Genomic DNA, 14,820 nt, shown 5'->3' with positions numbered 1-14,820 from the left:
CAATTATTTAAAATTTTTAACAAATATATTTTTTACCATAAAAAATGTGATATTTTGTAGAATCAGCAGTCTTTGTTAGATGAAGGAGAAGAGGATCTGCTGTTGGGAGATGACGAAGAAGAAGAAGACAGCGAGGCGAGATCGTGGAGACGATGACCCGGATTAAACTGTTCGAGCAACAAAGTCAAGTTGAAAACTGGTCATCTACCTAATTGTACAGAATGAAACAATAAATTTAGTTTGATTTTTTTTCCTCATCTTTATTTGTTTTAAAAGTTTTATATGGTACATTTTGCTATAGTAGTTAAACTAATGCTGCCATACAAATGTCTTACTATTTTAGAGCACCATTGATTGAGCTGTATAATTTTGTGAAAAATTTTCATTGTACTGTATCATAAGGTGTCTTAAGATATATGTTATCATAAATACAGTAATATGGAGTGACTTAAAGTGACTTCTCACTGATGATTTTCACTAATGGAATCTATGTATTTTGGTGAACCATTGTTGTCATACATTATTCATCTTTCATATAATTGACAAAAAAAATACAATGATATTCTAACAATTGTAATGTTACTTTTCTCATTGTTAAAAGGAAGCATATGATATTTAATCACACTCGGAAAAATTTCTGATGATAAATTACTTTGAAAGTAGTATATTAGATTTATATTTTGAAAATGTAATTTCGATAATTCACCGAAATGATTGTAAGAATGTTTATGGATAAGTTCTCCTAAAATTGAATGAGAAATTTTCAATGAACAGTGTAAAAATCTACAGTTTGTGTAAATTTAGCGTTAATATAATAATGAAAGTATCGTTACGAATGTAATGCATTCTCCTCCGATAAAATACAATTATGACACTTAATGCTTTTCGATAGAAGCAAATCTATTAAAAAAAAAGAAAAGAAAAATAAAAAAAGAAAAGAGTAAAGAAAACAAAGTAAAATAAAAAAAGCAATTTATATGAAAGAATAATAATAAAAAAAATTTAAATGACAGCAAAAAAAAGTAAAATAACAAAATGAAAATAAGTTTAAGCACATCGAATTTAATAAATATTATCAAAATAAAAAAAATACATCAAAACAAAAAAAAATTGTTGTTTAAAGAGTTGGCCGAATCGTATCAACAACTTATTTTAATATATTAATTTAAGTTTAATTTTAATGTTTTTAATTTGAATATTATTTGCAGATGACAATACAGCTATCCCTAACTTGTGTAAAACTTTGTTGGATATTGCAAACTTAAGAAACAAAAAAAAAGACCATTTATCATTTAGTTTTATACTTCCTGTGCTTTAATCAATACACTAACAATACCATTATGCCATCTATTTTACACTTTTCATATTAATTTTTCCATTATAAGATGTTTGTAATGGCACTTCATAATCTTCTTTTTATATATTTCAAAGACTACTCTCATATTATCTTACATGCGTGAAAATTTACAAAATTTTATCTGCACATAGGATAAAATAAATTGGATAAATAATAATAATTTTGTGTTAGAACTCGTAGTTGTAATTGTGTAAGAAAATTTTAACTTGTGTAAAATTTGATTTAAAGTTGCACAGAAATCCAGCCTTACACAAATCATGGAGTAGCTATATAAAGATTTTATTTTTAATGCAGTTTTTACTTTCAGATAAACCTTGCCATTAGGCTAACATCATGCTAGCAGTTTTCAATAAAGAAAGAGTTATTTATATTCAAATTCAGATCTAAGAAAGGTCGATCAATAATTTCTTTCTCTTTTGTTTTGTGTGCGTGGAACCATGCACTTACCGAAATATTGTTGCAACATTTAACGAAATTAGCCAAGAAGGGGATTTAGGCATATGATATTAAGACTAATATAATTGAATATTACTTCTAAATGCTAGTTTTTAAATAGATTTTCATCGTTGTATATGATTTTAAAATGAAAATGCTACAGAAACATTTTTCATTGCCATTGAAAACTGCTAGTGTATCTTTAACTTTTAGTGTGTTCTCTTTGAAATCATAATAGCTGAATTAGATTTTAAGAGTGCTATTTTAGTATACTGATTTATAAATGAATAAATATTTTTAAATTACCATATTAAGATAATTTATTACATTAAAAGTAACAAAGCAGTCTTACATGTTCTAAATTACAGTAGAGTGTCTGAATCAATTGGGGACTGGGGTTGTTTGGAAAATTGATTTTTCAGATAACCGATTATGTATGAAAAAATACATTATTAATTAACATAGTATATTAATATATCCCATGTTTAAATTTTTCTCTGTTGCATGTCACTTTGCGTTGAATTTTCATCAATGTTAACCTAATGAAAATTTTTATAATAATAATGAATAATTCTCTAGCAATAATAATTCTTAGTAAATGGATTAACATTTCCGATCAGCTTTAGTGACCATTATCAGGTTACAAATTATTCTATTCATTTATCTTTAAACATCAATTCAAATGTAAAAAATATTTTAAACAATTTGAAAAATATATGAATAAATAGCATAAAAAAATAATAAATCATATGCAAAACATAAATTTCTTTGCATTGTAAACTTAATTATTATTCTTTTTTCATACTGGGCACTAAGATTGCCTTTAACCAAACCCACAATGAGAAATGGGGCCTGGAATATCTGGGACAGGTCATCTCCTGGCTTTTTTCAACTTGTCTGGATTCATTTATAGTCCTCGTAGTAGTAGTCTGATGCCTTAATTTCTCAGCCATTTATAGAAGGTTGCTGAGAAAGTTATATTTTTCAAAAATTTGAATGGTTCAAATTGATGTTTAAAGGTAACAGAGTAGAACGATACGTAATTTAATCACTAATGGTGATCAGAAACATTAGTTATATTACTGAGGAGATTGGTAGGAAATAGGTTAATTATTATTTTTTAAAGTAATAAACATATATAATAATAATATAAAAATAAAATTTATTTAACTTCAATTGGGTTTTCTTCTCTATTGTGTATATAATAAAAATGAAGAAAATTGTATATTCCATAATAAGTATGAGAATCAATTGATAAGGTTACCGAAGTGAATACTTCGGTAACTTTCAGTAATCTTATCAATTGGTAATAGAAAATTAATAGAAATTCATTTCTATATTTCATAACAGAAATGAATTTCTATTATTATTTAGTAACCCAAACTGTCTAGTCTCATTAATATGATACTGAGAATAGAAGATGGTAAGTGCAGATTGTCACTCATCTCCACCCGTCAGAAAGTTTAAAACTGCCTCTTCTACTCAGAGGATTCACACTTACAGTTTTTGGGAGGAAAAGGGAGTTGTAAAATGGAGTATTCGGAAAAGAGAAGAAATGACAGGTTTGGCAGAGTTGTAATTAATACTAATCAGGTACCAAAGTTAAAGATTCTGTAAGGGAGTATATCCAGGTAAAACCAGAAATGCATGGAATGTATGTCTGTGTAATGATTTTAATTGTATGTTTATGTGTATGAGCATAGGCATGTGTACCGTACATGCTGAGTATATTTGATATTGTGTGTTTGCTTTAATATTTATACACATAATTTTTAACTAAAATCTAGTTTATACTATGTATTTGATGAGTTGTTTATTTCATGATTTCATTGCATAACAATGTTGTTTGTATCATAGTTCATAGTACATATGTCACAACAACAAACTACAGTCTAAACTGTGTTTAGTTTTCATTATTTATTAAACTATTTCAAGTGGGTTTGACTGGCAAGAAGTTTGGTTGACAGAAATGACTATTCAAATCGTCCATAATAAACTACTAAGATTTATAGATCTTATATCCCTCGTGGTATAAGATACAGCAGAATAGCATACCTAGCATACAGCAGTATAGCATACCTAGTATAGCAGTAAGTTGATACCGAGTGGACGTCCCGTCTGAATGTAATGACAGAGAACAAATGAATTTTTATTTTTTTACGGAAGCATTCCAGACAGTAAACAAACCATTTGATATTAATTAATGCATTTCAAACGAATAAATTTTTGATGAATGCTAATCTAAAATATTTATATTTGTCAGATTAGTTTTGTTCATAAAACTTCTTGCTCGACAAATAGAAATTGCATTGGCCGGTCACTTTGGCCATCCGACCAACACAATTCACTTCCGGGATCCGAGTTCATGTTTTGCAGAACCTTAGCTGGCTTTGCAGTTGTCGACTTACCGAACTTTAGGTGGATGCAAAAAGTTCTCTCTCAATGTGTACAGACTGGAGAGAATTTAGAGGGGAAGTTACTTTTAATCAAAGTTTTAAAATTGATATCATGCTTACAAAATTATTGTGGTTTGATGACAAATATTTCATGTAAATTGCATAATGTAAACTAGATTTTATAAAGTTCTAGAAAGAAATTTAATTTATCTGCTCAAAAGCCAAATCTTGTTCAAATATTTGATTTAAAACATCTCTTATTAAAGATTTTTCATTAACTTTTAATTTCTTGTTAATTTTTTTATGAATTTAAATCAATTTTAAGTTTGTAATTGTTTGTCCTTTGTTTACTATTCTTATATTTGTTTTACTTTTAATTTTTATGAAAATTTGAAAATTTATGTCTTAATTTAAATTTCTCTCTATTTCTTAATTAATTTGTATGATGTTGAGGATGTATATTTCCACAGATAAGTTTTTGTCGATGAGTCACTTACCAAATTATTGAAGAAGAAAATTGAATTGTTTTACTTAAATTATTTGAGATTTCGTCTGTAATTTATCCGAGAGTTTCCAGTTCTTTTAGTCGAATACAGAAGTGATGTTTCTACAGACTATTACTGAAATGTTTCCAGATTATCATCCAGTTACAAATGCAAGGACCTGATTGTAACACTAGTAGAATGTTACTGTCAAGAATATTTTAACTGTAGGTAAGTTTCTATTTAATAGATCTATGTTAACCTCTATTAAAAATTTGGGAATGTAGTTATAACCCATTAGAAGCAATCAGTTGAGAGTTAAGTAGAATTCAAGTAAATTTTTCACATTTTTTAATACAAAAAACCAAGAATTTTAAGTAAATTGGCAGAGAAATTTATAAGCAATTGTATTTTATAACTTACAATACATAAACATAAAAATCTTAGATTTAATAGAGATTAACACTTACCATGGCAGTTCTTTCCCTGTGTGCTGACTGATTTTCCTGTTTTAAGATATATTCTGTTGAGCAGAAAGAAAAATTAACTGAAGCTAGGCAAACAGCGGAAGCAGTTTGTTAAATTTCTAGGACGTTAAGCAATGTTTGTCAGTTTAGAGAACTGTGTGTGGCTTCAGTTTGTGTAGATTGTGTCAAATCTACACAAACCGAATCTGTAGATGTATGTGTTTTACAGAGAAATAAAATGAAAAAAATTGAAAACCCCATATAAATCCTTAGATATTTGCACTTAACTACAAAATAAAACGTACGAAACTAATTACACGACACAGCTGAAACTTTACTAGCACATATCGCCTAAACGGATCACAATCATCTTGCAGAATACAGCCGCAAAACTCCAAATTAAACATGCATAGTTTTAAAAAATTTGATATTTCAAATTTTTAAAAAATAATTTGTTTAAGGACCACTAGATGAAGTTAAGAGAGAGAGAGAATTTGTCTATATCATGCTAAAGATGTAATATGTTTTAACACTAGGAATATCTTGATATGTTAGAAAATGCAATATTAGGTTTCTGCAGTTTAAAAAGAATTCATCAAACTTAATATATTTGCCACTGGTTAAGTGTTAAATGTAATGTAATTTGAGTATAGATTCTAAAAACGCTTAACATACATTACAACTTATCAAGGGAGTATAAATTTTTAAGAAAATGTGCTAGAGTTTTTGTGGCTCTGCTGAACACGATTTCAAGATTTTATTTTAACGATGATATAACTCATACGCTTAACTCTCTTTTATCAGTTTTTCAGAATGTCAGGAAATAATTTTCAAAACTCGAGTGATGGAACTTTCGGTACACCCTGTACTTTTGGAGATTGAGTCATGCAATCGGTTACCACATAAATATTAGTCGGCCTTTCTTTTAATATTATTATTCAGTTTGTGACCTCATCCAACAGTTTTTCCTTTGTCTAAAATTACTAAGAGCATTTTTAAAAATCACGAAATGTTTTTGCATACTGCACATACTCGTATCCAATGCCATTTTTCGAGACACATCAAAGACACGTATACGTGTGCGTTGTCCTTTGTTTTCCATTTTTTGTAAGTCTGTCCATGTTTTAATTGATATTACTAGACAAATAACTTACAACTTAAAACGTGATAAAATTTCTGCTGATTTTCTCAGAGATTCATTTAGTAACTGACTGTCGACTATAGTACATGTTAGTTAGTCTGTTAGTAATCTACAGTAAGGGCTAAGTGATTGACTTTCAAATTCATGTTGTTGGATGTTGTAGAGCTTATGTACTGTAAATGCATAAGGCTCAAAAAACAATGTTGTCCATGTTGTTCCCCTGGACATGCCTGAACTCCGAGTACCTATTCGAACATCAAATATACTGCAGACATTCACGTTAAAATCTTTTCTGTTTAATTTCTTTGAGTTTATTTTATCATTTATAATTATTATTTTTATTACGTTTTATATTTATAGTCTGTCTAATGAAAGACGGACTTTCCAAAATTATTCTTGACGAGAGGTTAGTCGTCCTACTGCACCAACATAGCTGATTGCAAATTCTTACATAACTTACGTGATGTTGTTGGATGAAACTTATTGATAGGCTGGCTATCTCTGCCTTCTTTTTTAACCAACTGCAAGTTTTCTGTCGTTACTTCAAACCAGTCCAACTATGTAAACACTATCCAGATAATAACATGGCCTCTATGGGTGAAATGAAGGAAGTTGTTTTAGTTTACTTCATTGAAGAACAAGCCAGTGCATTTAATGGTAAGTTATACAAATTATTTAGCATTTAATTATTAATAGTAGCAGTAATATAGCCCAATCTAATCCAGCAATCATTAGGCTTTAATATATCAGTATGTATTGAATATAACTTACCACTATTAAAGCCAAATGATTGCTGGATTAGATTGGGCTACTATTAATAATTAAATGCTAAGTAATTTGACTTGGAGGTAGGCATTAGGTGCATCTCTTACTAAATTTAATAATTATACTTAAATTAATTTTTATTAATTGGTATTATGTCTGATCCCCCCAGTTATTTGTAAAAGTATTGTCATACATACGAGACTGTTTTTTTTTTCATCCTTAAAGTTAATACATTTGCCAGTCAGGCCAGCCTTGTATATTCCCAAAGCTCTAGGGCCCTAATATGATCTGTTTGAAATGATTGCTTTATTAACATGGCCTTTTAGAGATCAATTCACATGTCAGGCTCAGTGGCATAAGTGGACAGGATGGTGGTATGCCTTTTGTTCAAAATGTTATGACAATGTTCTTGCACCTTTTTTGTATTGAGTGTTTAGCAGACCCAATGTATGCTAAATCCCTTTGTAATCTGTTGTCCCTAACAGGAACTCTGTACATCCCTGGGCTCTACATTCATCAGCCTTGTCCTTCCCATTATGAAATAACTTATATATCGTGGGGTCCTCTTTTTTATGCACACTTGATACTTTATTGTCAGGAATTTCTTTGAGGCAGACCTTAGTCAAGGTCAAAAACGTTTGTCAAAAGTTTTTTATTAAAAAATTTTTATTACTACACTTCAAAGGTTGTTTAAAGTATGTTTGTGATTCATTTCAATATTAAGAAGGAAGATAATTTTAATTACCTTTATTTTAATATTTTCAATAAGTAAAAGTATAATAATTTTGGTTTGTATGTTAATAATCCCATGATACTAGTGTTTATTAATAATAATAATAATGATACCCATAATTTATGCAGCTAACCTGCATTGGCATGTACTGTATCTTGCAAAAAATTGCTAGAATAGAACTAAAATATTCACATAAGTCATACCATCTTGTACTTCTAAAATGGATGTTAAAAACATCCATATACACATAAAGGTTAGAAGATAATTTCAAACTTTTCTCCCCTGTTTCTTTCATTCCACTTTTATCAGCTATTTGTTGTTGTTGTTATAGGTAACAAATAGAAAAAAAACAAAATAACTAAAATGGAACCTCCTATGCTATAAGTGCAAATTAAAAATGTCTTCCAAATGACAGTTTTTATAATTTTTTTTCATTTCTGTTTTATTTATCAAATAATGATACTGTAATTGAGTGTGGATAACCAACAGGTTATGTTAAAAAATCAATTTGAGATGAATGCAGGTTATCTGTCAATTTCAACTTGCAATTACAAGCTCATCAAACAGCTTTTTCTTACTTCTTTTTTAATTTCTTTACTCATCTGTATTGCATAATGTTATTAAGAAAATATTCTGAATTTTTTAATAATTTAAAATTAAATTCAATGTTATAAAACACAAATGCAACTTTTAGGATTCCTTCCTGAGAGTTAGTAAAATTTTTAAACAATAAATTAAGAATTCTAATTCTTGTTCAAAATTGTTATTTTTGCAATAAATTAAATGCTGCTGAAGTTTACAATTTAACAGTGTTTATTNTAATTTTTTTTTTACCTCCATTCTTACTGTTTTATTACATTTTTGTTTCTATATTGTCTACTTGGACCATGTTTAGTAAAAGGACTTATTATACTGGTGTAGTTCCTGATTAGTAAAGAGAGGAAATCTTAATCAAAAGTCAAAACAAAATATCTTTATTTTCACCTGTATGCTCTGTTTGTGTGTTTCAGACCTGAAGCTATTTGGCAAGTTTACAATCCTATAACAATTGTATAAAAACTTTTTAAAACAAAAATATTATTGTTGGGTGTAATATCAAAGATGAAATAAAATAACTTACATTTTCTTTATTATCCAATATTAATACAACACTAATACTGACAGTGTCCAAAATACAGAGCATAACATACCTATCTTAATGTTTTTTAATTTATGCCTGTATAAAATGACAAAACTATTAAAAAATTTATCATTTTATAGGTAAATAGGTATGTTATGCTCTGTTTTTTGGATACTATATTTCGGTATTAGTGTTGTATTAATAATGGACAATAAAGAAAATAAGTAATTTTATCTTATCCTAAATATTGTTGTCAGATGTAGTATTGTTTTAAAAAGATTTTTTATACAATTATTATAGAATGTTGTAAACCTGCTGAAGAAGGTCTTCAGGTTCAAAAAACACAAAAAAGTGTGTAGGTGAAAATAAAGAGATTTTTTTTTACTTTTGACTAAGATATCCTTTCTTTGCTAATCAGAAACTACACTAGTATAAGAAGTCCTATTAACAAAGTCCAAGTAGATAATTTAGAAACAAAAAAGAACATAGTTATGTAATATTCATAATCGATAAACAATTTAGACATTACAAATATTTACAAGACAGTCAAGCGCTTTTATGGAACCTAGCAGTATAGTAGATCCCTTTAACAAACAAAATATATAGAATGTTTTATAAAAAGCAGTCTTAAATATTTTATTTTCTGTTACTAAATTAACATTATTTTAGGGATTCAGAGTTGTTACTATTCCTATAAGTTTTCTCTGGCTCCAGGAAGAATTTTTAATTCTCTACCCTCAAAGATCCTGATGACGCTTAAAAAAAATATAAAAAATATTGCTATTTCCATTTAGTGTTTTAAGATATTTTCTTTAAAAAATGAATGATTTTATGAACTTCAAGCTATTCCATTTTGTCAATATTAATTTTATTTAAAAAACACACAAATCAATTCAAATAAATGTAGTTTTTCAATTATAAAAACTAACTAAACCAAACAATTGCCGAATTGTATTGGGCTATATTATTACTATTATTATTAACTAAATGTTATTTGGCACTAGAGGCAGTTGTTGGATGCCACCTCTTGCTACATTTAATAATTAATTTAGTAGGTTCTGAAAGAAAAGAATTGACCCCGAAGTGGGACTTGAACTTTTGCAACTCCTGCTTACCGTACAGTTGCATTGCCAATTAAACTACCCGGACCTTCGTCCAATCCTCTCTTCCAGAATTTATTAATTTAGATATAACTATTCTCGGTTACTTATGGCACTGGCTGGAGATGACTCGGCATCCACACACTATAACTCCCACTATGGACTCGACCAGCAATAAAATTATAATTATTAAATTTAGCAAGAGATGGCACACAATGCTTGCATCTGGTGCCAAATTACTTAGCATTTAACTAATAATAGTAATATTAATATAGCCCAATATAATATAGGAATCATTTGGCTTTACAAATTAGTACAGGATGTCCAAAAATTTACTGTGCAGTGAGAAATTTGTAATGGCATTAAAGTCATGTATGGCATTGCATACGAGATTCGTAAATCGTACATCCTGCATTTCAACTTTTCAATTGACGGTGTTACTGCTTGTCCACAGACATTCAGTTTTTGGCATAATCTCCTCTGGGATCTGGTCCACTAGGTCTCCAAACCTTACTCCTCTGAATTTTTGGACCTGTGGGGCACATTTCCAGCATTTGATATAGTAGAAACTGCAATATTTTATGTAAAACTTCAACTTTAACCTTTTCCATTGCACAGTAACTTTTCAAACACCCTCTATCTATAGAATTGTTTTTTAACAAATGCTACAAAATGTATACAAAAGAAATGTTTACCATGTCTAATGACAAGCTTTAGGAACTTTAATAGTCATATTTATTTCACTTAACATTATTAGAAAATATAAATGTCTTCTTTTAGAACCAAAATGGACAATGATTATTCTGCTTTCCACAGTATTAAACATTAGTATTGCTGAAAGAGGCAGATTAAGTGGTTGTCGGATCAGGTGGTTTGTAGGCAACACCTTTCAGACAATAAAAAAGGGCATTGTAAGTACAGTACTGTATGTCATGCAAGAAGATACCTATATAAATATATATATATATATATATATATATAATGCTATTGCCTATATCAAAATCAAGTTAATAATCAAATACGGTGGTACTTCAGCAGTACTTGACCAAACAATCACAACCTGTTAGAACAAATTTGCAGTTAATAACAAATATTTTAATTTTAATTTTGTCATCAGTAAAAAAATTTTTCTGTGATAAAAATGAGTGACTGATTTAAAAATAAAAGGAAACCTTAAAGCTCCCTTGGGAGTAAGAAAAAGGCAACCCGACAACAAAGGGGGGGGGCATGTGCCCGAGTGCTCCAATGTACGGGTGCTCTTTTGTAAGGGAACTTGCAAGACCTTTAACTTAATAAATAAAAATACTCATAATTTTTTAAAAATATAACTAGGATGAATGACACAAATGATTTATTACTATTAAAGTATGGCTCCCAGCTTTGTCCCTCCAGAGATCACCGATGTGGAGATAGAGCTTTTCAAAGATTACATGCCAATGCCATTCTTGCCATCATTATGTTACATGACTTCTCCTGCATAAAATTTTCAGATTAAGTTTTTTAATGTTAATTAAACAAAGTATTTTTTAAGGGTTTGGTGTCCTGGGAGAAATCGATCGAGTGCAAGAAGCTTTGACGCTTCAATCTTTGACGAGCAGGAATGTGGCATGGTGAGGAACTCGTGGAAGCAAATGAGAAGCATCGAAAAAACTACAAACACTTCTTCAGGAGAGTTTTCAAGAGATCAAATGAAGAACTTTGCCATTTAGAATTAATTGAAGTAATAATAAATTTTAAAAAATTCTTTATTGATAATGTAATGTTTTATTTTTGATTTAGAAAATTCATCAACATTAGTTTGTTTTTTTATCATTGTTACATTCACTAAATATATCATTTCTCTCCTGTTCCTTAAACACTTTTTGAAGATAAATAAACATTTTTCACCTCCACAAGAAGGATTCAACTATACACGGTACAACAAGCTTTGTCGTAAAACATGCAATTGAATGATTAAGAGAAGGTTTCAAAGATTGAACTGTGTTGATAAAACTGGAATCAATTTAGCACCTTCATCAGTAGTAGATTGCTACCATGTGTGCAATGCTATTAATGAATCCAAGTAAGGGTGCTATCCTTGAATTGCCTAATAAATGATATTCATTAGGTATGAAAGTTTGCTTTTGTAGTATTTGTTGTCAAATGGGACTTAAAGCATATGTGTACTGTGTTAGTCAATTTAGTGGACTCTATGGTACTTCTTTTTTGGTGAGTAAGCCCATACAACAGAAGTTTTCCAGTTATTTTTACCAAAATTAGCTTAATTCTGCATTATTCAAAACATTATTTTTTTTTGTTGCATTTTAGCATTTTGAACAATTCTTTTAAAACAAACAACTCTGTGTGAACTTTTTCTCATACCCATTGTGGGTTCAGCCAGGCCAGAATAGGACAACTGTTTGCGACAGGAACTTGACAAACTGCCATTAAAAAAATTCAGTTGGTTTAAGTTAGTCCTAGTTGTAAGTTAGATAAGGGACTCTTAGCTTGGTTTCCAGTTAGGTTAAATTAGATTAGGGTTGTTAGCCTTAGTTGTCTGGTTAAGTTACAGTAGGTTAGTTTAATTAGTAAGTTTAAAATTAAAAAAAAAAAAAATTTGGGGTCTTGCTCATTTGTCTTCTGTTGGTCTGTTCATCTTGTCTAGTTTGTCGCTGTACTTGTTAGCTGTTAATACTATTAATACTAATAAAACTGAATGCAAATACAAATCTTAAGTAGATATAAGTCTTCCTACTAACAACCACTTGGCACTGACTTCTACACTTAGCTATTTGTGGCAGCACTCAATTATTGGTGTTCGCTACACTCAGATTTTCTTTGACTCTTCGGGGGACTACGGCCTTGCAGCCTAAAAACTGCATTCCGACATCAAATGTAGCCATATGTATGCCGTTCGGAGGGATCCTACCTTTCTCTATTGGCTATCTCCTCCCCCTTCCCTCTTTTCTGCTGGTAAATACCTTGTGTACGGCCAATGTCTTGTATGCATGTATGGTAGTGGCACGTTGAGCCACTGCATAGTTTTACTTTGGTACAATAATTGTCGAAGATTGCAGATATATTGCCTAAATTGGGTTGGCAATTTTAACATACCTCAACTGACATTGACATGAAAAAAAAAAACAGTTGAAAGCTGGAAAAATACTGTGCAAATGTCAAAAAGTAGAGAAAACTTATTGGGCAAAGGATGCCATCCATTATTTTTTATTTTGAATGGCAGTGAAAGTGACTTACTCATTGATCAATTCCAAAACCAACAGTGGCAAATATGATTTTTAAAAGCAAGCACAATTTTACTTATACTAAGTAACATTTTATTTGCTATTTTTCCAAAGCCACAGTTATAAACAAACAAATATTTCATTGTGTAATGCTGCTTGGGATGAGATAGAAATCTGTTAAATAATTAAGTGATGTAAATTGCTACAATAAAGTATTTCTTCCCAAAACAGTCTTACATTGTATCTGTTGGGCTCTGCCCTCCATGAGATGGGTATGGGGTAAAAGAAAAAGGTCCTCTTAGTGTAAATATTCCCTTCCATAACTTAAAAAGCATCACCCGTTTTACAAATAGACCAGTTTAGTTTGTGTGTGCATATTTATGTCAAGGATTTCAGTTAAGTTGACCCATGGACCTCCATAAATTGACATTTGTAACATTGGGTTCCATTTTTAAAGTGAAGCCAGCAAAGGAATACCAATACAAAATTTGTCCTTTCTGGAAAAGGAATAGGCATTAAGTGTGATATTTAAATAATAAAACAAACACTTTTTTTATTTAAAAAAACTGCTTTATTTGTTAAAAAGGTTGTGAGTCTAAGCAGACGAGAAAAAAATATATTTGATTCTTGGCACCGTATTCACTCACACTGAACAATACAATAACATCTTCGTTAGAACATGGTGGAACAGACAGAAAAATAGTTCCCTTGTGTATTTTTTTACAAGATTTTCGATACGAAAACAAGGTGACCCTGTTCAATTTTCGCATGTGAATAAAAATAGTCACATGATTTCTTTTAGCTCTGTTTTTCGAGTATAAAAGGAGATGCTTTTGCTATTGCAGGGAAGGAAAGTGTTAATAAATTAAGTATTTTGAACTAAATACAATTTGAAAATATTAGAGAAAAGACACACAAACAGTGGGTGTACCAGAGGGGAGTATAGTGTCATCTGCCTAGAAAAATACTGCTTTGTTCCAGACGGTCAGGGTCATTTTAAAACCGTATTTATACAATACACATATATTTTTTTATCTATTTATTTATATATATATAATAAATATAGGTATAGATATAGATAAAGTAATATTATATTGCATTTATAGGCATTTTATGTATAAAATACAGCTAAAAAAGTAAAGAAAGATTTGTTTGGGGTCTGGAATGGATTAATTCATTTTACATTGGGAAAATCCATTTCTTATGGAAAAATTTGTTTCTGTCTGAGAACAAATTGGTTTCCCAACAACTTTTAGGAATGAATTAAGTTCATAAACCAAAGTTTGACTGTAATTGAATAAATTAGAAAACCATTAAGGGCAATGAATAGTTTAATGGGTTTGAAACATTTACTTCTGGTGTCAATTGTTAAGCAAATAATTGTCCATTTTTCATTAGTTAAATAGAATCATTCAATTCACACCCCAAAAGCAATCATTTTATTATTTTACATGATATAAAGGCTATAAGGGAAATAGACCTTGCAGTAAGAATATCAATTAAATATAAAGTTATTTTTTCAAAAATTAGTTAAAAAGTGAACAATAGACAGTGCTGAGATCAGCATTGCCACTTCCATGTCATCAACTCATTTATTTATATA

At 29.6% G+C, this 14,820-nt stretch overlaps 1 protein-coding gene across 1 annotated transcript in view; it reads left to right on the top strand.

The window, feature by feature from the left end:
• The window catches only part of LOC111631797 (RNA-binding protein 26-like), a 95,599-nt gene extending 94,570 nt beyond the window's left edge, over window positions 1-1,029 (top strand). Inside the window, exon 20 of the mRNA XM_023376142.1 lies at window positions 61-1,029. Within this exon, the coding sequence (XP_023231910.1) occupies window positions 61-156 (96 nt within the window). The 3' untranslated portion in view covers window positions 157-1,029. The remainder of the gene's footprint in view (window positions 1-60) is intronic.
• The last annotated feature ends 13,791 nt before the right edge of the window (window positions 1,030-14,820 follow it).

The sequence above is a fragment of the Centruroides sculpturatus genome, unplaced genomic scaffold, assembly GCF_000671375.1.
Source record: "Centruroides sculpturatus isolate CEXI.00-Female unplaced genomic scaffold, Cexi_2.0 scaffold91, whole genome shotgun sequence".
Classification (NCBI taxonomy): domain Eukaryota; kingdom Metazoa; phylum Arthropoda; class Arachnida; order Scorpiones; family Buthidae; genus Centruroides; species Centruroides sculpturatus.
Note: the sequence above shows the minus strand (reverse complement) of the source record. Positions and strands in the feature narration are given on the sequence as shown.